The 26,523-nt window shown below is 41.3% G+C and overlaps 3 protein-coding genes and 2 long non-coding RNA genes across 5 annotated transcripts; 3 read left to right on the plus strand and 2 right to left on the minus strand.

Moving 5' to 3' along the window:
- The first annotated feature begins 4,735 nt into the window (after positions 1-4,735).
- LOC116932421 (basic proline-rich protein-like) lies at positions 4,736-5,170 on the plus strand. The gene is made up of 2 exons (XM_032940211.1): positions 4,736-4,863; positions 4,957-5,170. Exons 1-2 carry the CDS (start codon positions 4,736-4,738, stop codon positions 5,168-5,170), a joined length of 342 nt encoding a protein of 113 aa, XP_032796102.1.
- Positions 5,171-7,926: 2,756 nt separating this feature from the next.
- Positions 7,927-8,682, plus strand: LOC123476879. The gene is made up of 4 exons (XR_006651903.1): positions 7,927-8,018; positions 8,087-8,334; positions 8,396-8,567; positions 8,628-8,682. It is a non-coding gene; the product is annotated as an uncharacterized LOC123476879 (long non-coding RNA).
- Positions 8,683-13,787: 5,105 nt separating this feature from the next.
- On the minus strand, positions 13,788-16,398 carry LOC116932720 (chondroitin sulfate N-acetylgalactosaminyltransferase 1). Its single transcript, XM_032940557.2, has 8 exons — positions 16,254-16,398; positions 15,747-15,896; positions 15,551-15,633; positions 14,792-15,490; positions 14,609-14,732; positions 14,409-14,545; positions 14,327-14,340; positions 13,788-14,253 (listed from the first exon to the last, which is right to left on the minus strand). Exons 1-8 carry the CDS (start codon positions 16,396-16,398, stop codon positions 13,950-13,952), a joined length of 1,656 nt encoding a protein of 551 aa, XP_032796448.2. The 3' UTR covers positions 13,788-13,949.
- Positions 14,186-17,826, plus strand: LOC116932722. The gene is made up of 3 exons (XR_004399667.2): positions 14,186-14,328; positions 14,397-17,280; positions 17,370-17,826. It is a non-coding gene; the product is annotated as an uncharacterized LOC116932722 (long non-coding RNA).
- Positions 17,827-19,616: 1,790 nt separating this feature from the next.
- LOC116932422 (protein phosphatase 1K, mitochondrial) lies at positions 19,617-21,724 on the minus strand. The gene is made up of 10 exons (XM_045179929.1): positions 21,719-21,724; positions 21,631-21,651; positions 21,535-21,587; positions 20,967-21,442; positions 20,835-20,911; positions 20,673-20,756; positions 20,545-20,612; positions 20,396-20,477; positions 20,103-20,298; positions 19,617-20,016 (listed from the first exon to the last, which is right to left on the minus strand). The coding sequence occupies exons 1-10, from the start codon at positions 21,722-21,724 to the stop codon at positions 19,943-19,945; spliced, it is 1,137 nt and encodes a 378-aa protein (XP_045035864.1). The 3' UTR covers positions 19,617-19,942.
- Positions 21,725-26,523: the final 4,799 nt, after the last annotated feature.

A 26,523-nucleotide genomic window follows, 5' to 3' on the forward strand; every position in this document is an offset into this window, starting at 1 on the left:
CTTTGAAGCGTCAGAAAAAACATGTAATTGCACGTCGCATTGGTCGGCCACAAAGTTAATAGGGCGAAAGCATCGAGGGATTCGCAGGTTGGTTGCTCTGCCGAGTTCAAAACACCAGTCGCCCCATTCTTGCAAGATGTCTCCTGGCAGCTGCTCGTTCCAGCTGCTTCCCCTTCTCCAGATCTCTTGCATTAGAATTTTTACTGAAATGATGACGAGGCAGATGCACCCCAGAGGGTAAAAAATAGAGACTGCGGCGGCGAACATTTCCGTTTGGTTTTGACTTGTGGTGGAGGTTTGAAGTTGAACTGGAATTCGTCAAGCTCGCAATCCCAGGACATTCCGAGCGTTCGTTCAATAGGCAGCCGATCCAGATCGATGTCCAAGCTTGAATGGGCTCGCTCGGTAGCTGGTATGGAAGTCAAAACGGTTCTTGAGGAGCTCAACCACTGGTTCAAACGGAACCCTTTATTTTTCAGCATTGAAATCATCCGATGTGACCACTCCATGGCGTCCTCTTCCCGGTCGAAGGAATCCAAATAGTTATCGACGTAGAAATTCTTGACTACCTTGGAGAGCAGATTGAATTCTGGTTGGTCTATTGCCGCCTTCCAGAGGGCCCAAGTGCAGCACGCTGGAGGCGATGTAGCTCCAAATACGTGTACGCACATTTGGTACGTACTAGGCGCCTCTTTACTGTTTGGCTCCCTCCATAAGAAACGTTGAGCAGACTGATCCGCCTCAGGTACCTTCACTTGTAGAAACATCTTTTCAATGTCGGCTGATACGCCAATGGCAGAGACACGGAAGCGCAGGAGTACTCCGATTAGACTGGTGAGAAAATCCGGCCCTGGTAGTAGTAAATCGTTTAATGAATTTCCTTTGAATTGAAGCGCTGCGTTAAACACTACTCTTAACTTGTTGGTTTATTCGGGTTGGTTACACCAAAATGGGCGAGGTAGTTGGTTTTTCCTTCAGGCCCGGCTAATTCCGTTGGGTGGAGAGGTCTTACAAACCCAAGGTCAATGTATTCATTAATGATTTTGCTGTATCTCACCGCATACGCTGGATCCCTAGCGAAACGCTGTTCGTTTGCAAAGAGGCGCTGCAGCGCGAGGGGGTGGTTGTTAGGAATGGAGAAGTTGTCTGTCGCCCATAACAAACCGACTTCGTATCTTCCTCCCAGATCTTGTGTTGTGGTTTCCAACAGCTTCATCGCCCGTTTGTCCGACCGACATACGAATTTTCCGTCTTCTTTCGCCGGGAGTGCTCGCGTGTCTACCTCAAAGAGGGATTTCAGCAGGCTGTCTAGTGCTACGGCGTTGCATGAGGTATGACGCTCTCTAGTCGAGTCGTTTACCACGAGATATGAGGGTCGGCTTCCAAAAACGGTCCAACCGAGAACGGTCCGCATCGCGTACGGTCCCTTTGTGTCAGTTTTCGGACGTCGGACCTCCACGGGAAGGTGGGCTTCTGTGACATCCATGCCCAATAACATCAGTATCGACCAGTCGTCCGTTTGTGGGAGGTCTAAGTCGGCGAGATGATCCCATCTGGCTTTTTCCACTTGCCAATCCACGTTGTTTCGAGTTAAATTTAAATGTGGAACTGCGAGAGCGTTTGCCACTGTGCACGTCCAATCTCCATCTTCGGATTCCAATGTGAAACAGATGTTAGTAGCGATTAAATCAGGATCTCGTCCGTGGAAGGTTGAGAGCCGAATTTTCTCTATTTCTCCGGTGAGTCCTAGTTCGTTCACGATATCGGCTCTTACAAGCGTGACTTGACTTCCGCTGTCCAGCAACGCTAGGATTCTTTTGCTATTAATTCCTGCCCGAATCACCAATGAGACGATGGGTAGGATAATCTCCGGCCCCCTTTTCTTGGATGTATTTGTAGCTAGACACAGAGCGTTTGCGCCAGTAAGTGGAGGTGCGGCATCTCGCGGTTGAATTTGAGCTAAACCCTTGGGAAGTTCCGCTCCATGCAGCAATGGGTGATGTTTGCGGTTGCAATTTTGTATAGAGCACGTTATGGTTTTCCTACATTCGGAACTTGTTTCTTCCGATGTTTTCTTCCGAGGCACCTAAAACAGTTGCCCTCGCTCATCACCATACGGATTCGTGCGTCGGGGGTTGCGGCTATGAAGACGCCGCATTCATAAAGTGGATGTCCTTGCTGTTTACAAAACTGGCAGTTACCAGAAGGTTTACTGGACGGATCTTCCCTCGCCATCGTGTCTCTTGGCAGTTGTCCTTTGGCGGCAAAAAGGACCGCGGGATACTCGCGTCGACTTGTTGGCTCAGCTCTCGTTTCTTGATGGTTCCTTGTCTGCTTTTCTCTTTCTCCTGTCGATCGCTTATGGATCGGGGTAGTCCATATATCACTGTTTATTCTTTCTTGCAACCATCTGTCGAGATCCATTAGCGTCATTACGGCAGGCCTTCTTCTATAAAGATAAATTCTCCATTTACTTCTGAGATCGCTGGGTAGCTTGTCGGTGACTAACTCAAGAGCGGGACCAGAACAGATGTGGGACGCATTCTCGTCCTGAAGCCCGGAGGTAACGTCGTGTTTTTGGGCGGCCAAGTCGCGCAGTGCGTGCCCGTCGCCGTCTCTGCAGTTCCTAATACGTTGTAGGCTGTGCAGGTAGGCCCGTTCAATCAGGTACGGATCTCCATATCGGCTATGCAGCTCGTTAAGGACTCTTTCGTAGCTGTTGGGGTTTCTCAGCATAGTCTCGAATCCTTGTCGCACGTCTGGTGTCAACATGTTCCTTAGCGCTACGATTCGCTGGGCGTTAGAGGGCAAAACTTCGTGAACGAGCTCTTTAAAAGATCTTGAAAAAGAGCGCCACAGACGCGGGTCTCCGTTAAAGGGCGTTATCTCGATCCTGGGTAGCATGGTTGATAACCAGTTGAACCCGCCCCGCCGTGGTGGTGGATTTGGTAAAGTAGCCCCGGGAGGGTTGTCGAACGGTGTTGAGCGGTTTAATGGTCGCGGTGGCGGATCCGGAAAGATAGTCTCGGGACGGTTGTCAAATGACGTAGAGTTGTCATCAGGCCCGCTCGTGTCTCTTGGATTTGTAATTTCCAGGAACGATTCTAAAGCTCTCTGACGATTAATTTCGCCCTGTAGCTCGACTCGCTGAGCATGTGAGTTGCGTCGGATTTCTTCAATTTTCTTATTAGTTTCTTCCTCAGTAATCTTGAGTGCTTCTTCTGCTGCCATTCGCTTCTTCTTGGCTTCTGCGAGAACGACCGATGAGTCACCTTTATCGTTCGCCGGCCTTTTCACCCCGCCGTTGGGTGCCTCGTCAGACTGGATAGTGTTGAGGTAATCGTTGATAAGTTTGAACGCGTCGCGGGCAGCAGTGTCAGTCCTGATCGCCCACTGTTCCTCCGTATCAAGCGAGTCGCCTGTTGGAGCTATTGCTGATAAGTATCTTGAATGATGGTACAGATTGGTTCATCAGTTCTTGTATATTCTCCTTTAGCAGCGTCATGGTATCTCTGCTAGCCTCCGAAATGATTTTCTGCTCCACAGAATTCACGGTCCGCGTGAATAACCTTTTAGTAGTGGATCGCCTCGTTTTGTAGACCTCCGGGTCTCTTGGTTTCTTAGTTGCCTCGCCCCCTGAGGCTTCCGCATCGTCGTTGTCCATACCAATTGCTTGGTCCGTTGCCTTATGGCTTTCCAAATGCTCTTATGGCGAGGTGCGGTTATTTTCCGATTTCAACCTCTCCGTTTTTTTTTTTGACGAAACTCCTTAGAATAAATTATAATTAGTAAACGAGCGTTTCGGTACGGCGTAGTCTTATTTACCAAGTACTTGGTCCGTTGCCTTATGGCTTTCCGAAACGTTCTTGTAGCGCGGTACAGCCCTGATTGTTCTAATTAATTCCCTTCAATTGCCTTATGGCTTCCACTCGTCTTAAGAGATGGACAAGAAAGAATTGGTATGCAGTTTCCTTGTCCCGATGATACTAGGATGGATATGCAATGATACTATAATGGGCTGGTACTTGCATGGAACCTCTGCGGCTTCAAGTGTCAGAGTGAGCTTTGGCCTTTGTAGGCTTCCAGGGAATCGGTGGGTGACTTTCTTTGTCCAAATGGACTAATATTTGATAGGACCTCTCCGGGTTCTAATAGCAGGGTGCACCTTGGCCTTTGTAGGCTTCCAATTTCCACTGCATGTACAGAGAACCAATTGTTAGTACAAAAGAATGTCGTAAATGTGAATTTAAACATGAGGTGTGTGTGTAAAATCTTGATTCGTGAGACATTTAGCCATGCCTAGTATTCCTCCCGGGTTTCGGCACCAGTTGTGAGATTGTTTCCCACAGGATAAATAAGACAAATAATAAAATTATAATTCTCACCAATTGCTGTATTTCTCTGATAAATGGGAACACAAAAGTCGTAGTATTTCACACCAAAAAACCAAAAGGGCAAACCGATTCTAAGGAGACCAAAAAGGTACGCCCCCCACGCTCTCTTGTAGCAGACCGTTACTGTCGGTTGGTCGCCCTGGCAACCAAAAAAATCATAAAAGGGTTCAGCAACTTGCAACGGTCGTGACATTTCCAATTTTGCAAAAAAATCAAAACGATTTCCAGAAGAAGCCCTTGGGATTTAACAACACAATTCAAGCGATGAGAGTCGAAGGTCAACTTCAGTTGAACTTCGTCCACTGACTTGTTACCACTTAAAATCAGTGCTCATCTTCAACATGCCTCGACGAAGACGACCAAATCCTGCAACGATTCAAACATCGTTGCCACCGGTATCACCACCAACATCACCAACCGGAATGGTCGATTTAACCTACTACGAAGTGGAAAAGATTTTTAGGAAAAGGTAATTTTTTTTTTGTTTATTTCAATTTTAAATTTAAACCTATTAAGTATGAAATTACATTTTAAAATCGCAATATTTTTTAATCTCTTGCAGAGCCTCTAAAAAAACCGGAAGAGCTATAAAAAAACGGCGACCAGCTGCCACTGTCAGGCCCACATCGCCTCTTCCCGGTCCTTCATCCCCTCGACCAGGTCCTTCATCGCCTCGACCAGGTCCTTCGACGCCTCGTCCCGGTCCTTCATCCCCTCGACCATGTCCTTCAACGCCTCGTCCAGGTCGTTCATCGCCTCGTCCTGGCCCACCATAACCTCTTCCTGGCCCAGCATTAGCTGTGCCTCATCCGTGTTTACCTAATGCCGGGCCAGCATCGCCCGGCAATTTCTCAAAATTTTGCCCCGGCACGGCATTTTTAGACGCCTCCGCCTTCCGCTTCGAGAACAAGCTCTAGCAAAGGCGACGCAAAAGCCATCAAATCAAGCACCACCAGAGCCTCAGCCCGGTCCTTCAAGATCATTATCCCCAAGACCACAGACACTATTGGAGCGGATTAACCAACAAATTAAGGCACAGACAATTCCAAAGCCAACTCCAGTCGAAGTCCGTTTCACAACATCAACTCCAAGGCAAAGATCCAAGAATTATCCCGGCATAGAAAATAAATAAAAGATTGGCCAAGAAATTCGCCAAACACGGGATAGAAACCTCTTCGGAAGAAGAAGAAGACGAGATATTAAATCACCAGTATCAGCCTGAAAATATAATTGTTGTTGATTAAAAATAATAAAAAGCATAAAATTGTCAAAGAAAACTGTGTTTTAAAACACACAGTCTCTGACATTAGATTTACCAAAATCTAATATGCACCTCCTGCTCCTGCATTTTTTCCTCATCTTCCACCCCCATTTCTGCATTTCCCTCCTCCTGTACTTCTCTCTCCTTCCTTTCCGCTTCATCCTGTACTTCTTTCTCCTTCCTTTCCGCCTCCTCCCCATTACTACCCACGTCCTCCTTTTCCCGTTCCGCCTCCCCCCTTCTACTACCCTACTTTTACTTCCAATTATTTACGCCCTCCCTTTTAATTCACTTCATTTTTTATTATTCATTTCTCCTCCTCCAACCAAGAATTCCATTTCCCGCAAGTCCCTGCCACTTTTTCTCCCGTGTGTTTTTTGTGTTAAAGAATAAACTCAATGTTAACATGAAACTATCACGGGGCTTAGTAAAATTGAAATTATCTGTCCTTGCACTTACCATTCTTAGCAGTAGGGGAGGGTGGGGTTATTTGGACTGGTGTACTATGTGAAACAGCTATTTAAAAAATATTTAATTTAGTTATAAAATTCTAAAATTAATACATGATGTTGTAAATAGGTATCTACTTTATTCCCTAAAAAATAATTAATTTTGTACATTAAGTTTTGTCGTTATTTAATAAATGAAAAAAGCCCTTAAAAATTCTTTAAAAAAACCCAGGTTTTTATTGAATTTACTCAAAATTTCAAAATTTAAAAAGAAAAGTGAGATAGCAAATGTGTAGATATACCATTAAGCTTTAATCACCCAAAAAAAAATTTTTACTTCTAAAATGTGTTCTATAATTCAAGTTTTCCCAAAAGCGTTTTTGGGGGGATATTTGGGACGCTAATGTGGGGTTTTTTGGAACAAAAAGGGAGTTTCTAATAGGCGGAGCTTGGCTCAATGGCAACGCTGAAAAAATAGTAATTTTTAAAAAATGTATTTATTGTTTTAGCCAACTCAAGTTGGGCTGCACTTGTGCACACGTTTGCGTGACTGCTGCGCCACTTTTTCTCTCGCTGTCAACCCTATACAACTAGCGCTCATGGTGGCGGAAGGGCATAAACTCTTTGCACTTGTGTGAACGGTTGCACTTGTTCGAAATTTGAATACGAACTAGAGCTGCATTCTAATGGTACTTCATTTGGAGTTTAGCTCTTAAACAACTGAAAATGGCATCTTCTATAAGTCACGAATCTCCTTTTGATGAACAGAATGACAATTATATTAGTTCAGAGTCGGTAACCAGTAATGCCTTATCTGAAACTTCAATGTTTCAGAGTTCAAAACCTGATGGGCCAGTAATAGATCAAATTGAAGCCAACAATGAAACTGATGAGCATGAATCTGATTTTGAAGATGTAGAAGAAGATGAACAAAATGGGGATGAAAATGAAGAAGAGGAAATTATTCAAAAAGATACTGATGTCAATGGTGGTGCACCATCTGTATTGAGACTTGGCTCGTTCAAGATAGCTAATCCAAAGAGAGCCCCAAGAGAACCTGGCACGAGTCAAAGTGCTAAGAATTATAGAATCAGGAAAATACAGGGAGTGGTAGGTGCCAACTCAAGTTGGGCTGCACTTGTGCACTTGTGCTTGGCGCAGCAGTCACGCAAACGTGTGCACAAGTGCAGCCCAACTTGAGTTGGTTTTAGCAACGTCGTATTGACTGTCAGAATGTTATTTTTCCTGTTTTTTAAAGTTTAATCTTTCTTTGGCTTACATCAGTGTTTATTCATAATTTTTATTTATTTGAAACTAATATTGTAACTCAAAAAGAATCGAAAATACTGTGAAGAAAGTTTATTTTCTTGATTATGCTTTAGATGCCTCTGAAATACAAAAGTGTTTATAGGCACAGATTTTGTTTTAGAAAAATGGGTTCTTTGTTGTAGGCACGTGCCTACAACAAAGAACCCAACTTCTGCCAGCAAGCCCAAGTGGGTCTTCGAACTTAGAAAGCCTAGACTTGCTGACAAGTCCAAGTGGTTCTCAGAACTTACATAGCCAAGACTTGCTGGCAAGCTCAACTGGGAGTCGGAACGCCGAAAGACAAGAGACTTATTGCTCATCAGACACGGCGAAGTTGAATAGTACATCAGTTGGAGTCCAAAACAACTTGAAAAAGGCGAAAAGTAAATCTCAAGATACGGAAGATTTTGTCGACGAGACACCACAATTCATTTCATGCAATACTACAGGCAAGTTCAACATTCGTTGTGCAATCCTTTACTACTATGAATCATGTTAATCAACCCAAATTGTTGACTAGATGCCGATGTAACGGGCCTATTGTCAAGTGGTGTAAGTTCGGCGAATGCATCTAATGGTGGCTCAATGAATTGGACGAACACTAAGGTATATATGTAAAATGCGTGAATTGGAACAACAAATAACTTTCTTTTGAAATTTGTTTATTATTTCAGAAAGCAAATGTCAGCATAAATAATGGTCCATCCTATGAGCATTTGATGGTCATGAAGGCTCTTCAGCAAGTAATAGAGCTGTCAAAAAGATTGATTTGAGAATAAGAAATATTGAAGACAAAATTGATCGGAAAATTACTCCTGAAATTGAAGGAAATAATTGGGAGGGACTTCCACTTAAAGACGTAACTGAATTTCAAGCATTTGAGAAAAAGTTATTGTCGGACCCCCAGACGTTTGATGCTGTGGTAAACTCAAAGTTTTTATTATTCCGAAAAAATCAAGTATTTTATATATTTGAATTCTAAGGTTCTTCTAGTGGAAAGATGTGGTGGCGATACTGTTGCTGAAGCGGTAACTAGGGCGTGGGATCGAATAACAACGAAGGAGTGTCGATCTGCTTGCAATTGGTGCGGAATTAAGAAAAAGGGTGTGAAGAAACATAAAATTTCAGGCTCTAAAATTGTTGATGCTGTTCACAGTAAGTTGAGGAGTATAATTTTTGAAGATTGTTAATATCTAAACAATATTTTTATTTCAGAGGGTGTCCGTAAGACACTACCAGACGCTAAGGATTCTCAGTTGGAAAAAGAAACGAAAAAACGTTTCGTACGGGCTCCAGAAAAACTGAAACCAGCCAAGGCATCGTCTTCGCAAACATCACATGTTGGTGATGAAGAAGACAGCGACTGAGTTAAGATTTCAGTGAACATATATCGACATAGAATCAGCTGTCGGTGTATTCCTGCACAGGATCTCGATTGATTTATTATATTAAAAGATTCAACTAATGAAACAAAACAATCAAGAATAACCAAGAATCACATGAGTTTAAAGATAATTCAAGCTTCGAGACCAGATCAAATACTGGATTCAGTCTCATATGAAAGTCAAGAGAATTTTTTGGATATGGACTGCTGTAGACACGGGTAAAGATAATTCATGTATTATATAATATTCCTTATGCTTCGCATGTGTCTATATTGTTCTTATTTAAAGTTAGTCATGAAGGAGGTCTTTATGAAAAGGGAGATATTTGTGATCCGGCCTCGACAGGAAAGATCTTCTACAGGTATGTTGCTCATCAATATTTATTTACAGGCTTCTGGGAAGCCAATGCAGCTACCGTTTGTGTTGCGGTTCAGTTTTACCCTTAACAATGGCCAATTCCGTCACGCTGGGCGAATTATTTTTCATAGCTTGTTTAGTTGAGGTCTACAATTTTTTCAGTACGTTAAAAAGTTTTCTTACAAGCCCATGGGCTTGTAAGAATGCTCTGAAGATGTCGCATGAGTGCACTCATGCGATACCAGCCATGCTTGATTTGCGGTTTCGTTGTCTTTCCCCTGAATATTCTGTGAACCTAACCTTATTATGAATTTTACAGGTCTTTAAGAATTACCGTTGGCTTTCCTGTCCTGATCAACACTCGTCCAATATTCTATCAATTATCACCGGAAATGCAGTTGGCCGGATGGAGTACTACTAACGGTTGTTGTGCTGTTATACCTGGCCGTCCAGTCTATAAGCAACACTGGCAAGAACATCTGATAAAATGATAAATGTTTACATCCATTGATTTGATTTAAAAAATAAACCGGTATAATCTAATCGAATTATTCTTTTATTAATTTTTTGGTTAAAAATAAATAAAATAACGGGACATACTGGAAGGGGTATTGGATAGAGAGTGTACGTACTAAGGACATACCATGTATATACTATGGGCCACAGCAGGGTATCGTATATTCATCCAACGACATCCCCAGTACATCCGGAAATGCTACCGTTGAACGTTTAACGGACGTCTCTAGAACCACTAGACAAATCCAGTTTCATCCTTGTTAGTTGCTTATTTTATATCCTATAGTTATTAAAAACAGGACATTACCAGGGCATACTGGTTTCTATATCGCTCGGAGGGGAAGTATGCATATCAAGAGGGGATCCCACGGATAACGGATCCGTATATCCCAAATCCCGCTTCGGACATGTATATTACGTCCCACGGACGTACGTGTGCCAGTAGGGACAAAACGAAACAATTTGATTACATCTAAACATCATTGATTACTTTACGGCGAGAAACACGCCCAGATCTCGTAGTGCAAGAAACAGGAGGTTCATCACAATTATTGTTTACGTGAGTATCATTTTCTTTGTTTGTTACATTATCTTGAGGTTCCTTTCTCTGTCGATGACGTTTCTCTGCTGCAGCTAGCTTACTTTGAGTGGCATTTCTCTTCTTGTTCACCTGAATTTCTTTTAATAAACATCTTTTTAACCGTTGACTTTCTTTTTCAACCTTCTTGTTATGTTCAACTTCAATTTGGTCCTTCTCTGGAGTGTCCGTTAAAACTCTGCTTCTACCACTTCTCTTTTTCTTTTTTGGCAACATTGAAGTTGGATCTTGGCTTACTCTTGGATATGGGCTTAAATCAGAAGGGCTGAAAAGTGTTTTTGTAGGCACAGTCTGTTCTAAAGTAGTGTCTTCTTCAACGATGGGAATATTACACTGGCTGACATCTAATATTGCTGGTTGACTTGAGGTATTAGGCAAATGTTCTTCCGCAATATTCAAAGGACAATGGTCTTCTGTAGATAACGTTAAAATCACTTTATATTTGCAAAGTTTAAAGTAAACTAATATTTTACCTTGACCGAGATCTTCTTCTGGATATGATTCGGATTCACTGTGGTTTATTTGTTGTCCTACAGGGGGATTAATTGTCGGATCAATTGAATCCACGTCAATAGGGATAGGCGCTGTTTTATTATGATAAAAAAGGTTAATTTTCATATGTAATTTAAAAAATATGTTAATTAAACAGACCTGGTCGGTCAGTAACTCTTGATGGGGCATATCTGTCTTCAGAGTTTTTATTTCTATCGAAAGGAAAAATTCCAGTGCATTCGAAAGCGGAAATGATGTTTTTGGGCGTCATACTCTCAATGAATGGCTGCTTACTTAGTTTGGCCACTTCCTTAATAGTGATCCTTTTCCCAGGATTTAGTCGAAGCCACTCATTTTTATTTTTTAAGGCAAAGGTGTTGCAGGAACATATCGCTGCACTTGTCTTCTGATCCATTACTCATTGTTAAATTTTTTATCCAGGGTCAAGTGGTTGACGACGTCTTAGTTGCAATGTTAGAAGATGCAGCACTTGGTCTTATGATAGAAGTTGTCATGCATGAAGAGCAGCTAGTCGAAAATGCTGCTATTAATTATTATCTTTTCACAACATTACTGAACCATAAATTATTGGATTTAGATATTTGGTCTACAGGAATCCTGCTATCCGCAATGTAAAAGAGGTCTATACATAGTGTGTTACTAAAGAAACAAGTTACTTGTCAAAAATGTTACTTATGAACATTTTTATACAATAAATAATTTTGTGTTACTAGTGGATATAATTATTTGTGGATAATTTTACTTTACAAAATATTTGTACAAAAATTAATTTATTTTGTGTTACTTGTAAAATGAATTACTAATGAAGCCTAGTTCCAATTGGAAATAGTTCTATTTGGTATATTTATTTGTGAAAATTGTTACTTATGAGAAAATAATACTTTTTGTTATTATGACATTAATTACTTATGGATATTTTTACTTGTAAAACTAATATATACGTTTACTTATAAATACATTTATTCGCGGCAATTTTTATTTCTGCCAAATTTTATTTCTGAAAATATTTACTTATGAACAAACAACCTTTTATTTTTACTTATTAACGATGTTACTAGTGGGAATACGTCACTCTGCAACGATCCCACCTTCAATACACCATGATATATCTGGTTGTGAAAAACCTATATTATAGTACTTCGTCTGCTTACACCCCAAAGTACACTCGTCTCCACAAATATGTGCCCCCCTTCGAATGGCGGAAAAATTTAGTATCGCTGCCAATGTATAGATGTTTTTCACTCCTTTATCGGGTGAGAAGGGTTGGGACCGAAGCGGCTGTTGCACTTTGGTACAACACCGCTAGGGGTGTCAACCCTGACGCACGGCAACGTCCTTGACGCGTCGTATGCCCAATCCCCAAGTCTGTTTGAATGGGACGATAGTTTGAAATTTTCAGTCATTTTTCCCAGGAAATGGATAGCCCTTAAAAAGGGCTTTCCAAAATTGTTAAATTTATACTGAAATTTCATAGCCGAAAAAATCCCCGAAACAAAATATTCTTTTTCGATTTTTCGATCTAGGTCTATATTGGACCTAACCGACAAAACAGAAAAAGAAAATGCTGTTTCGAACTTTTTTCGTTATTACTTATTGATAAAAAATGTAACAGAAATTGATAGCTCTCCTAAAGGGCTATCCATTTCTGTTAATTTTATCAGATTTTGTCTTTTACTTTGGTCGCAAATAAATAGGAAAGTTTTGTTTACTTTTTTGGGGGGAGGGGTTGAAGTCAAAATGACGAAATTTAGCATCGATCGTTCGGTGCTTAATCTTCGTCAAAATACTTAATGATTGTAATATTCGTGTTCCTAGTGATGTCAGGAACACGGTGATGCCAACAAATACTTTTAAAATTCTATTTTTTAGCTTTAAATTATGCCAAGAAAAACACCCCCAAATGGCGACCATTTTGTAAGCGCGCCCAATTCAAATTTTAAAAAATTATTTTTAAGGTTTCCCTTAATAATATTGTTTAATCTTCACAAACTGTTTTTGTTGATTACCTTAAACAACCACCATAAAAAAACTTTTTAAGCTATTCTGCTTTGTTTTCCCCTAACTAGTGTAAAAGCTTCTTTGTCTTACTACTAGATGGTGCTTCATCTCGGGTTAGCCCGAGAACCCCTTGAACAGTCCCGAAAGCCGCCCCGAAAAAAGATTCCTTTTAGGGTTGCCATTTATCGGGTTTATTTTTCCTTGACCGGGGATCTAACCCGGGTTTTCATGTCCCAGGCCACAGCCCTAGAAGGGGCTTCGAAGACCAAGTTGAGTTGTTACTACTGAGCAGTTGCGACAATGCTAAATATTGTAGTAAACATAAAAAAATGTTACTTGTGATTAGGGATCGGCCCCGATTAGCCATAATCGGGTTAACCGGTCCTCCCCGCCCCGGGAAAAGGCAATCGGGGCTGAATCGGGGTTCCATTTCGTCAGCCAGAGCGGGGCGGGGTAAAAATCGAGGTTAACCCGCTTGCCCTGACGCCATTTGCAAAAATGGCTCTTGAATTTAAACTTCAAATTTGGGTCGGGTTTTTATCGGGGCAACCGGGACCAACTCCCCGATTTTCATCATAATAATCGATTTCGACTCGATCGATTACGTTTTTACGTCGATCGATTGATTGCAATCGGGGTTGCAGCCCCGATTAGGCACCCCGATACAACCCCGATTGAGATCGGGGTTCAAAAATTTTCACCCCGAGCCCTGAACGCCCCATCCCATGCCCCGAATTTCGAAACCCGATTGGAAAAATGCACCCCGATTAGGGTTGGGGCCGATCCCTACTTGTGATACATGATACCTCTGGTTCATTTTATTTCTAAACTAATCTCAAATGTTTTTACGTACGGCATACGGCATACGGCTTAACAATAACACCCATGGACACTGGCTAATCGTAGATAAAACTATTGAATGTCTGACGAAATACCACAGGAAAAAAACAAAATAACAAAGTAACGCCTTTGCAAAGACAACTTAATGTTTAAGATCAGGTGGCAAGGTTTCATGTACAATGTGTATTTCTGTCTGAATAACTAAACCTGTACACAGTAAAAAGAAAATTTAATTTTCGCCAAGAACACATGAACTTTGTTGAGACACTCTATTCCGTGACTTATTGTGAATCAAATTAATGAATAAAATCAAACGAGCATTACGTAAAATTAAATCTCTGATTCGGATAAGTGATGTGATTGCCCGTCAGCGTCAGCCGAAAACAAAAGCAGCGCCAACTGGTCATAAGAGGCTTCGTTTCTTCCTCGCGACTGCAAACAATCTCGTCGCTGAACAGGCCCGAGAGAGTTCGGACATTTTTTAGGGTGCCATAAATGGAAAATATTTTTGTCTGGTGCACGTATCACGCGCATCGTAGATCGTATGTATTTCCGGTAAAGAAATAAGTCCTCTCCACCCCAACCTGTCGTCTCATCGCCACCGTGGAAACCGCCTAAACTCAGAAAATCCGACCTGTTTTTTATGCCCATTAAATAAGACATGTTAGAAGAAATAATTCGTCATTCGTCCTTTTGGTTATTATTACCGGTAGGTACACACCTTAAAAAAATAATGAATATTATTAATGTAATTATAATTAATCTGATGTTTTTAAGAAATTGACAGACCATGCCAAAACCGAAATCTCTCCAAAATCCAGTATCTTTGTGCAGCGTCGGAACTTGCGAATCGTCACGATGGCGAGTGTAGCGTCTAGTCACATTGGGATTGTATTGACTGAAAACGATTGGGAAATATGCCTGACCTACAGTATAACGAAAAGAAATCAATTCTTGCATGAGGTAATAAACTAAAATGTACTGAATACGTTTGGGTTGGGCGTTTCGTCGGCAACGCTCGAGGAAAGCCGAATCAAATGCCACATCGACATCGCACAGGAAAATCAAAACATCGTCTTCTATTGGCGAATTTTCCCAGTGTTCCACGCCAACCTGAAAGAAACCAATCCCGGTTATTGCATGTTTGTGGAACACCTCAAAAATGAAAATACTTGTAGACCACGAGCTCTGGAAAAGGTAGAATTGATATTCAGCAAATGAAAATTCGAGAAACCCGATGCCTTCTCGAAAATCAACATTTCTCGTTGTATTTCATTCCAGTGCTTATCGCCGAAGAAGACTACAGTCAAGTGGATGCGGCTTTGTCCGGCGGTGAGCACGTTTTTCTTGAAACGATTCAGAAAGGACTCGAAAGCCGACAGTCGTCCAGACAACGGAACGATGATGTTCACTATGGGTATTTCAAACTGAAGTGGCTGTTCAAGACGGACAGCTACCAGAGGGGCGTGAGGGCGTAACAGAGACACTTTAACCAAATTGGCTCGCTTGGAATGATTGTCTGTTGACGCTGCGGCTGGTTGTTGCTGATGGTTGAACCACAATTCGTACTGCGTCCCTTCGATCGGGTCGAGCCTGTAAAGTCCTTCAACGAAATCTGACGCGACGTAACGTTTGGTCTTCGCTGCTGGTTGAGGTAATGCACCTCGATCGCGATTATTATTCAAAACGGACAGTGCTGAACTGACGGCTTCTTGTAAATCCTGCCTGCGTGATCCTATGGGGCGTTCTACCACTCTTCTGCCCATACCTGCTTCCGTCGAGTAGTAGGCTTGAAGCGTGAACAAGGAATGCGGAATAATTTCGTACTCGTTGTGCCATTTTTTGCCTTTTTCAATCTCCGATTGCTCAATCTGCGAATTTTGAAAGTCTAAAAACAGGATTCCGTGGGGGAAAAAAATTAATCATTTTACCTGCTTCTGGATGTAGCTGATTGAACATGGAACATCGTTCCCGTTGTTACTGGCAACAGCGACACCAACGGGGGCGATCCCGCCTGTTCCAAGAGAAGATGAGGCAATAAATAAAAAGGGGTAGACATGTGACGTTAGAAAGAAAAGTTTTCTTTCTGATGAGGCAAACAAAGGAAAACTCGGGATTGACATATACCTTGGAGTCGAAGACGGTCTTCAAGTTGACTGATGACTTGCTTCAGCTGTTTAAGCTGTCGCTTTAGCTCTTCGTGAGGAAGAGACGAAGGCGACGGTTCTGTGGGCGCAACGATTTCTAAAGGCAGCTGAGACCCGCACGGCTGGATAACTAAATGATCGGAAATAAAGTTTAGTTCCGGGGGAACACCACCAAGGGAAATAAAGAGAGGAAACAAAAAGGTTCTATGACTAGGAACGTAGGAAGAAAACAATAATAAAAAGAGAGGCACGCAACCCACATCCACTTTAAAGATCATTCGATTGCGTTTGGGTATTAAGACGACCTGTGCAAGACGAGGGGTTCATCGACTTTGTGAATGTGCGTGCTCGGAAGACGAGTTGAGATTAGATGAAAATCCAACGAGTAAAGGAAAAGAGTCAACCAGTTTCATAAAAATACGACGGGTGAGGGACGAAAGGGAGTAACTCGAGTCGAGTCAAGAGGTTCTTGAAAGATATCGCTTACCTTTCGAAGCAAAAGTCAAAGCATTGTGGCTGTGAAGCGAATCGACGTTGCTGGATAGCAACGAAACTGCGACGAACGTGAGCACGACGAGGGGTAATGCTAGTAAAAACAAACGCAGCAAAACACGTCGTGCGCTACGGTTCATGGCGTTCTCATCTTGGACGTCGTCGTCATTCGAGTTAATAGTTTAGTCGTCGTCCACGTCGAAATCTATGCCACCTCTTCCTATACGCCGTTCTCAAAAGTCTCAACATCACAAATTGACACACACACAAAAGAGAGAACGGCATTAAGTTATGACCAACGATAAGAACGAAAAAGAGATAAAAGAACATTTTAAGAGAATGCGATCTGCGATCGAAACTTCTGATATAGCGATTGGAAAACAAACTACCTCATCAACAAGATCGAGGGGTTGACTTAAAACTTAGGAAGACAGCGGTAGTCGAATCGTGATCGAATGCGGACGAGGCAGCTATTCAAACGACAGTTGGGTATCCTGCAACAAGATCTGACGGTTAAGGGAAACGGAACAACGATAACAAATCAAGGGCCATGTCTTTTAACGCACAATTTATGTCTATATATATCAATGTTTTTAAGTTCTAAATAAACGTGTCCACCAAGTTGTGCGAACGGCCAGTCCCGCTGATTGAATTATCAGCCGGCTGCAGCCACTGAGTAAAAGCTTCTTTCACTCTCTCGGGACAGATGGTGAAGACTGAGTAAAACACCCATACAGACGACCAATCAGACGCAAGAGCTTTTTTTTTTTTTTACTCTCTCTAATAAGTCAGGGCCGGCTGTTGGGGAACTTGGACTAAAGATAAACAGTAACGCACAGCTATAAGTACCACAATGTTTTAAGGTCTAGTGAACAGACAGCTTGACGAGACAGGCAACTTTTTATTTAAAAAAAAGCTTCGAATAACGACCAATAAAGAAAACAAAATACAGGGACACAAACTAGAAATGATGTGGGGGGGCGAAAAGGTGCTACAGTTCGAGAGAGAAGCCAACCGATCAGGTTAGTAAATAATACTGTAGCCTAAAATTCCACCAATACTTGTCCTAATCCGACATTTTGTACGACTTCTTCAAAACATTCGCGCGAAGCGGTAAAATGAAGGCAGCTCACCTTTTCTGTATAGCAAGTGGAGAAGCGGCACCAATTGAGTTACATCAGACAACGAATAACAAACTATATACGATTGTCCAGGTTTCCGTTAGGTTTCCGTCAGTCCAAACAGGAATCAAATGTTTTAGACAGAAGACGGTGTACCGCAACGGTAGCTCCGTCTTTCTGTTCGGGCTGGACGACAGGACTGACACTACGGGGGAAACAACAAAAAAAAGCTGACGTACACCAGCCCCAAAGTTGCTAGTGGAATCGCTCCTCCTTCTTCAAGCCCGTCCTCTTGTCTCATTCCCGCTCCTCTTCCTCTCAGCTTTTTTTTTGTTTTTTTCTGTTTCTTTTTTGCTAGGTCCTCGTCCAGCCCGTCTGGTTTCCCCTTCCTCCCTTTCTTTCGTTCCGTGTCGATATAATACACGCGTGCTGGCCTCTCTTCGGTTACTTTCGTCTTTTTATTTTGTATTTAATTTTCCTTTTCCACACACACACACACACACACATTACAACGGGTGAAATAAAACTGTGGGTACGCGAGGAATCGGATACGTGTAAGCTGAAGCGGTCCTGCTAGTGCCGTATTTGTTTATACACGCCGAAAGATTCTTTTTTTTTTTTTGAGGTTCAATTTGAGGAATCCGGTTCCTGGGGATATTTTTTTCTGGCTAACAAGAATTTCATTGTATATACGTATAGAAATGGGTGACCTTTGACAAGCAAAAGCATTAAATGAAAAATGGGTGGGAAGGAAGCCCACAAATGGCGACACAGTGAAAAACAAGAATTTTGGCTTTTCTGATACATTCTCCCCCCCTTTTTTTTGTTTTTATGCCTCACGTTTACGTAATTTCAGACCCTGATTTCCGATCAGTCAGCTCCGTTTTCAGTCGCCTTTACACAAAACAGAAACGGTCAATTCACGGGGTGGTATATAGTCGCCTTTTCTGACTTGACACGGAGCTCAGAAAAGACTCTGTCGCTTCGTGACACGTGCTTACAGGCCAGGAAGTAAATGTCCAGGAATGAAGATGCGAGATTGTCACGGCTATGTGAATAAAATACCGAATATATAGCATTCCTTAACGAGGATGCGTTCCGCTCGTAAAGAAGTGGTACAAAATCGACCGCACAAGACGTAGGTAGAAACTTCGATCTAGACTTAACTATAGAAATAAACGAGCCATGGTCTTATCGCTGTTTGTGAATTCAAACAAGCCAGCTTGAGTTGAAAATCTTGAGAGTACATCAATGGCAATCGAGATATCAAATGACACACACGAAGCTGTAGAAACAAAAATGAAGCTGGGGCGAGGTCTATCGAGTACAGCCGGATCCTTCATGATCGATGATGGGCGGGTTTTGCGGTTGCACGCGAACGATTTGTACAGATTTACAAAGTGTCTAGTCCTTCTGTTACTTTGACAATCAATCAGCCAATTGTACAGCGAGTGCTCTAGATATAACTGCAGGCATAACGAGACTCAAACTTTTCCATCAAATTTACTTTACCATTCCAACAGCTTTTCCTTTTCATAGTGTGCATATAATACTATCTAAAGTGTAAAGTACATCCTACTTCAACCAACATGGGAGGGAGTGCAGCACAAGTTGCCTTACGCTCATGGACACACGCACACCCCCCCATTTTTTGTTTAACCCTCTGTCCGCTTTTCCGTCTTGCAGGAAACGCGGCCCTCTTCCGACTACACCATTCGTTATCCTTTCACGCTTTGTTCTGACAAATGACCCCGTCATTAGCACAACCATCTATCACGATTAGAGGAGCAAGAGGGAAGAGTCGCTTGTGTGACACATACGGTTAAGACCAACTTTTCCTAAGGTAAATAAGTGGGTTGAAAGCCAAGGCATATCCGCTGCTGCAACTGTGTGTGGTGTATACGCCATTCCATTAGGAGGGGCCATTTGCTCCTTGGCTTCGAATGCCCAAAAATGGAACAAGGGCAATAATTCACAAGTGCGCCGGCGTATCAGGGAGGCGTACGCGTGGGCAGATACAATTCCCCCACTTTGTTATCATTTGGGGGGCATCCTCCCTTTTGTCTCGCTATTTTTAAAAGCCAACTGTTACAAATACCCCACAATGCTGCGCTGGCCACACGTTCCAGACGTGCACTTGAAGTCTTCATGTTGACTCATGCGTAAATGGCCGTTTTCTAACTTTTCCGAAAAGTCCAAGATTCTCCGACAAAGCTAAAGCTAAAACAGAAGATCGCTAAAAGAAACAGAGATTTAATAAACAGTTTACGTATACCACATGTTAGGAGAGGCAAAATTAAGTAGACGACAGAAGAATGGGTTTTCTATGGAAGCATATCAAATGGGAAAGTCAAAGAGCAGCGTGAATAAGAATACAATTAGTGAATAATTTCTGGAAATGCAGTAATGTAACAAGTTTATGTATTCACAATAAGGGATTCCCTATTGAGAAATAGGGGTCACGAAAGCGTACCGTAAAAATCTCGTTTGTTTTTTTTTCTCGAGTAGTAATCGTTTAATATTCTTTTGATATAGAAATGAAAAATTTGGACGGTTTGCGTTGCTAACTAAAACGACTGCTATCCGTCATGCTACGACCAAAACTGTAGAAAATGGAAGCTGACGTCGTATTATTACCTTAGGATTTTGAATGAAAAAAACCAAAAGCGCAAACGAGATCAGGAATGAGAAAAAAAAAAAATACCACATTTTGATTTAATTACCCCAGGAGCCAAGAGGTACGACGATCGCAGTTGCATTGTCTTCGGAAGAATAATGTAAAGCAGCATCAGTTAAGCAGTGGGCGGCTTCTGCTGGATCTTCAGTTCGTTGGACGACGTCACAGATTTCTTGATCCGACATAACGCAATTTATTCCATCAGTAGTTAATACTAGGAATGCATCTCTTCCATGCTTTATCTGTAAATAAAAAAGTAAAAAGCGGATTGAAATTACTAGTAAATATCACAAATCACGACAGTGCAATTGTCTTTGGGCGTTCAAACCCAAAACCTACCTTAACCTTTCTCACGTCGGGGACAGCAGTCACGCCAAACGGCTTAAGCTCGAGGTCACCTATGCTTCTCGTCATCGCTAGTCTACAAAAAGAAGACAGAAATTTATTATTTCAATTTATTTCACTTAAACAACTATTGAACAATTCACCTTCCATTGACCATTGCTCGGCCGACGTCATCTACAATAATCTTTCCTTGAGATTGCTCGATCCGTGTCTTCATACGATTGAATTGTCTTTAGAATATTGAAACCAGTTATCCTTATAACTGAAATACCTTTTCGGCTAAGAGTGATGGGCAATGGTCCGTTGTGAGTCGCCTTGCTACTCCACCCCGACAGAGCATTGCACGACTGTCTCCCTTTAAGAAGAAACAAGATTGCAGGACATAAGGAAGGAAAAACATACAGTCATAGACTAAACTAATGGCTAAACCCACCACATGACCAATATAAAGGTCCATATTTTTGTGGAGAAGAGAAATTGTGGCTGTTGTTCCAGGGACATTGCTGGTTGCTAGGATAACCAGGTAAGTGATATAATTGTGTTTGATCTCATCTAAAAGTAATACCTTTTCCATGGTATGCCCACCATCGTGCAAAGGAGTTGTTTACTTCGAGAAAGGCAGCATCAATTGCATGTTCGATGTCACTGACACTTAATCTGTCCAACCAAAATGTTAAATGATCTTCCATGTGACGATAGCAATAGTCAGCACACTCTGAGCCACCATGCCCATCAAATACAGAGAAATATAGTAGATTTGGTCTTAGCTCTTTCACGACAAACCGATCCTCATTATAGGATCTCCTTCCTTGAATGGAGTGTGTCCCGACTGACGAGGTAAGGATCTGAGGTATGGGCTTGCCGTAGTTGATACTAGACTCAAGTTCAAGAGGCAACTCCGTCCGGCTGTCCCACGTTCCTAAAATATCGACGTTGATTGGCTTGGCGGAGCCATTTTTGTGTTTGGCGATGGCAGAATGGGTCGAGAATCTCTTGGCGGACTGCAAGAACAACAAACGCGATTTGTTGCAGTTTGCAATGCTTTTAGATAAAAGAAAAGTTGAACTAAAATTCATATCTCGTCGAGCGTCAATAGATAGGTGAAATTAGGAAATATTCTAACAGGGATTTACAGGAAAATTTCTCTCTTTATATACGTAATAAAACCGTTTTCGTTCGAATCCCACTTTCACGTATGTATTTGTATCAACGCAGATCTTAGATCTCACCCTCTTATCTCTTGGCTCAGACTACCAAATTTGGCAAAACAAAAATAGAAGCACACCATCTGTACGCATAAACCTGTTTTAAATTTACCGCCATCTTCCAACAAGAATGTGTACTACTCAAAGCATTACACTGCATCAAGCGCTTTTTTACGAAATGATGAAATGAAAATTCTGTCCAATCCATAATTTGAGCCAACACACTTTCCAGTTACGCGCTGACTTTTCTTGAAAAACGTTATTTTCGTGACCGACTTTAAAATTTCAAGCCTGGCACGGCTATGCTGTTTCAGGAAAATTGTAAAAATGGGTGTCAAGCGTGTGTGCAAAACTTGTTTAGGGCTGTTGACAGAATCTCAGAACTGCCATTGGTGTACAAGATCACACTTCTCTTTCCAAAAAATGTGACATCATCGTGTTGACCCTGCTGATCTAAAACGACACGCAACAAGAATAAAATAGCATGGACATGTAACCAAGACAGCTAATACTATAACAAGCTTAAAAATTATTTAATCAACTCCCATCATTTTTTGTGTGGAATGCTTTCTTTCCTTCAGAAATTTGTTTTTTTTTCTTCTCCAGAATATGCCATCATTCAGATAACGAGATATGACAAACTGACACATTTTTGTTGTTCATGCGTTCCTTTATGAATGCATGAATGCTTTATCCTTTATGAGCTATGTCATTGCTAATTGCGACATTCAGAAATGGGTGAATAATTAATTAATTGCCTTTTTATACGCAAATACCAACTGATAGTTTTCACCAATTCCATTTGGCATTGGCCAGTTGGAGAACGTAGAAACCATCGCGGCAATAATAATTCAGATAAAATTGAATAGCATTATCATTTTTGCGCAAGTTCTTCACTCTTTTTTATTTTTATTACTACACCGAAGGTCAACAATCATTCAACTAGGACGGAAAAAAACGATTCAATGCCATTGACGATGGCTATCTTGCTGACGTGCATGTGTCCCCATTAACATCTCGCAATGACTGTAGTGCAATTTGATAAAAAAAAAAAAAATCAGCAAAGTCATTCAGAGCAGCTTTACGTAATGCACCTTTCTTCAAGGGGCTAAAATACAAGGTTAAGCTCTTCGATAGCAACACGAAAAATAACCTCGCTCACCGTGACGAGGCGGAACATAAACCTGAAACGCGTTGTTTGATTTCGCGTCTAACTCAATAACTTTTCCAATAGCACCATGCACCGGTTTAATAAAAGAAAAGATTAAACTCTTTGTCGCGCTTCGAATAAAATTATGCAGATTTTGAAATCATGTTAGCAGTCAAGCCAGATCCTTAAAAAAAACCAAAAAAAACATTTCTTGGTGAAAATTGGTAACACGAAAAGTATAGACAGAGAACTTGATTACAGAAACAGGCAGAGAATTGAACAGTTTCCTAGACGTTATACGGTTATAGCATCCAAATACGGTGAAGACGTGTTTGCGGTGTCCCAATTTTCTCTCAGGAAACTAGCGCACGTCGTCAGCTACAACTTTCAATTTTCTTTTTTGTGTGATTTCCTTTCCTTTAGTAGACCCATACGGATTTAATGAGCGGTTTCGCATACATAGGACACCGTCAGCCAGCGTTATGCGCATCAGCTAGAAGAGAGTTGCGTCTCTATCCGTTCAGGTAAATATAAACTTCGCTAACTAGTTTTAAGCAGTGAGAAAGCTGAGAGCAGCTGGGTAAGGAAATCTGGTTACGAAACCACATTTTCTGTTGTTGTTATTGGTTTACCTAAACTGAAGCTATAGACCGAAAGAAGGAGAAAACAAAACAAAACAAAAAAAAAAGTAGAAAACGAGTGAGAAGAACGCGGCAGAGAGAATAATACGTTGCAACACGGAGTGAATGGTCCACTGGAAATTATACAAACCAAATAAGTGTGTTTACCTGGAAAGTTCGACAAACATAAGAAATAAATGGATATGAGTTATGTTGAATGGTTTATATTTATTTCCCATTTTTTTATTTTCTAACCAGTCATCATGCCGTCTTCGGCCATCTGCCGGAAAGGTAATTTGAAGAAAACATTTCACGCCAAGTCACGATGCCGAATATCTTGTGTGTTATTACAATGATGCGCAATATAACCTTTAAAAAAAAAAAAAAAAAGATTGGGATTTCCCCTTCATTACAAATGCGCGAATTTTAAATGGGTACATCCGCATTGCCAAAAACCAAACACAGCAAATTTTGCAATTCTGCTTTATACACTCAAGAATTATGAGGTATTTTTGGTTTTTTTTTTAACCCAACAACAGAAATAATATGAAACTGGTTGGGGGAAAACCAAGCGCAACAATGTCCGCTTTTGGCACTTGTTCTTCAACTTGGATATATAACGAGGGTCACGGTTACTACAGCATTTCTATAACCACAAGGGCCTTATTTTTGTTTCATTTTTTTTTACTATGCCCTTGTACACACAAAACGTATACTAGGTTAGGAAAAACCCAAAACAAAAAAAAAATACCGGCTTTCACGGAAATCCCCCCCAAAAAATGCCATTCAAAGTTTGTTTTCTACAAGGCGTGATCGGCATTGAACGCATGACGAAAATCACGATTAATAATAAACAAGGCCCACGGACGACGGACAAGCTGTTTTCCTCGATAGAAGACTGACTGTTTCTGTCAAAAAACCAAAAGACAAAAATGGAAGCAATCACGCACGAACGAGTTTTATTGAACGCTATAGGCGTGCAGCCGTCTGTGCGAAATGTCGACACTTGTGTCATTTGCGCTATTGTTGCGGAAGTCCATCATGTAACCATCAACATTTTATATATGTGACTCTTGTTTTTATATTTGAAAGGAGCCTATTGGCCAAGCACGTCCAGCGGAGTAAATTTGCGCGCCAGCCTTTCAAATGTGGGAGGACATTCGAAGGAAAGATGTAGCGCAATTAAAAAAGACAAAGAAGGGCGGCAAAAAGGAAGTTATATATCGTCGTTCTGGTTGATGACGCTGCAGATAGACGTCAAGGACTGGTTGGTTATAAAAGAATTTATTAGCTGCATTGGTCGTACCCAACTCTTTGACAGCACAAAAACAAAAGTATAGGTAAAGAAATGAGTCACAAAAGAAAGAGAGAATAAGAAAATCTACTGGCGTCTCTTTTTGACATTTGTAAATAATAGATTACTTTTGCCTCTTTTTGTATTCTCTCTATACACGTGCCTGGTTAACCCCAAGAATCTCATCATCTCATTTTCTTTTCTTTTTCTTTTTTTTTTTTTTGTGTTTTTTTTCATCGGTTATCATTTGGACCATCTCACCACAGAGTCATCACTTTTTATCTTTTCGCAAGCCCGGAATCAGTTCTCGTGCCACCGAGTTCTATTGCTCTATACTTGACATCATTATGCCCCCTCCACACACACAAAAAACGACATTTGTCTTCACAAAAAAAAAATATATAGCCTTTTTTTTCTCGAATCAGTAGATGTTGAGTGCATATATACACACATCAAAGAAAGACTCCCGATAGTCTGTTTGCATATAAGAGGATATACTACATCAAGAGGTCCAGTTTCTTGACAGCCGCATCTCCATGTTTTGGCCGAGGATCAATAGTCACTTATTGATTGGCACAGCACCTTCATTAAGATAATGGTCTCAATGATGGTTCAACATGGTCGCAAGTGAAAAACAAAACAAAGTATACACTTATTGGCTTTACAATAATTGCGCACATGCGAAATTGGGCAACAATTACAAGAGATATCCTACTGTATTATGTCATTATAGTAGACCAAGGTCACGCATATTCCCAATCGTAATCTTAAAACTTCGTGGGGCCTGGTGCTGAGAGAAAGTAAAAATGCCTTTCTCCTATTGACATTCACAACCGGCACACCTATGTCTGGGATCGGATGGGATCCGGGTCGGACCGAGTGCCGTAACCTTGGCCCTCTTGACCTAATTCTTCTTACCTAGACTTTGCATTTGTTCGACACCGAGAAAGAGAGAGGGGCGTAAAGATTGCCCTCTCTCTTTTTATTTGTATCCGTACGTGTAAGCCGAAAATACCTAGAACGGTGAAAGAAAAACAAGGTCGATCTCAGTCAAAGGCCGACAAAATCCGCGCCCAGGTGGAAAAAATGAAGGTCTACGAAAAAAACAAAAACTTAAATCCGGCTAAGGGAAAGAGAAAGTGAGACGGGTTATGTCTGGCAAAGTAGATAGTGAAAATAACAAGATTTCATCTTTAGAGTTCAATCTAAACTGGTCACCCTGGAGGTGATTGATGCAAGCCGGTTTGGGAAAATGATTGCACACATTCTTTAGAACTTGTTCTTGTTTAATCCATGAGGTGATTGGGTATATCTAGATTTCCTGTTTTTTTTTTTTTTTTTTTGTTTTTTGTTTTTTATGTTCGTTTGCCAACTTACCTGTTGGCCATTGTAACACGTTTTCATCGTTTCAAACCCCTAGAAATGAAAGTGGCCCGTGCTGGGACATGTTATCCAGGTGGTTTGAAGATGTCGTCACCGTCAGCTCGGTGTGAAACAGCGTGGAATGTTTTAAATTTTCCTTTTTTTTTTTTTTTTAGTTTTTACCCATAAACACAATCGAAAGGATGTGGTGGATAAGCACCTACACGCTCTCTCTCTCTCTTTTACAGTGTAGCCTACGTTAGTATCATTGCATATCCTTTTTCCCCGTTTGTATTTCTTTTCTCTTTCGTTTGGCGATCATGGCGCCTGTAGCTCTCCAACCTTTAAAACTTTCTATTTGGCTCGTACGTCGCATCCGTTGCGCGTTTGTCCTCGTATTCAAATAACCCTCAAAAACAGCGAAACGCATTTCGTGACGGAGCACACGCCAGAGAATGTCTCATTTTCACAACGGATCTCATTCATTCAGA

This window comes from Daphnia magna, linkage group LG10 (genome assembly GCF_020631705.1).
Source record: "Daphnia magna isolate NIES linkage group LG10, ASM2063170v1.1, whole genome shotgun sequence".
Taxonomy (NCBI): Eukaryota; Metazoa; Arthropoda; class Branchiopoda; order Diplostraca; family Daphniidae; genus Daphnia; species Daphnia magna.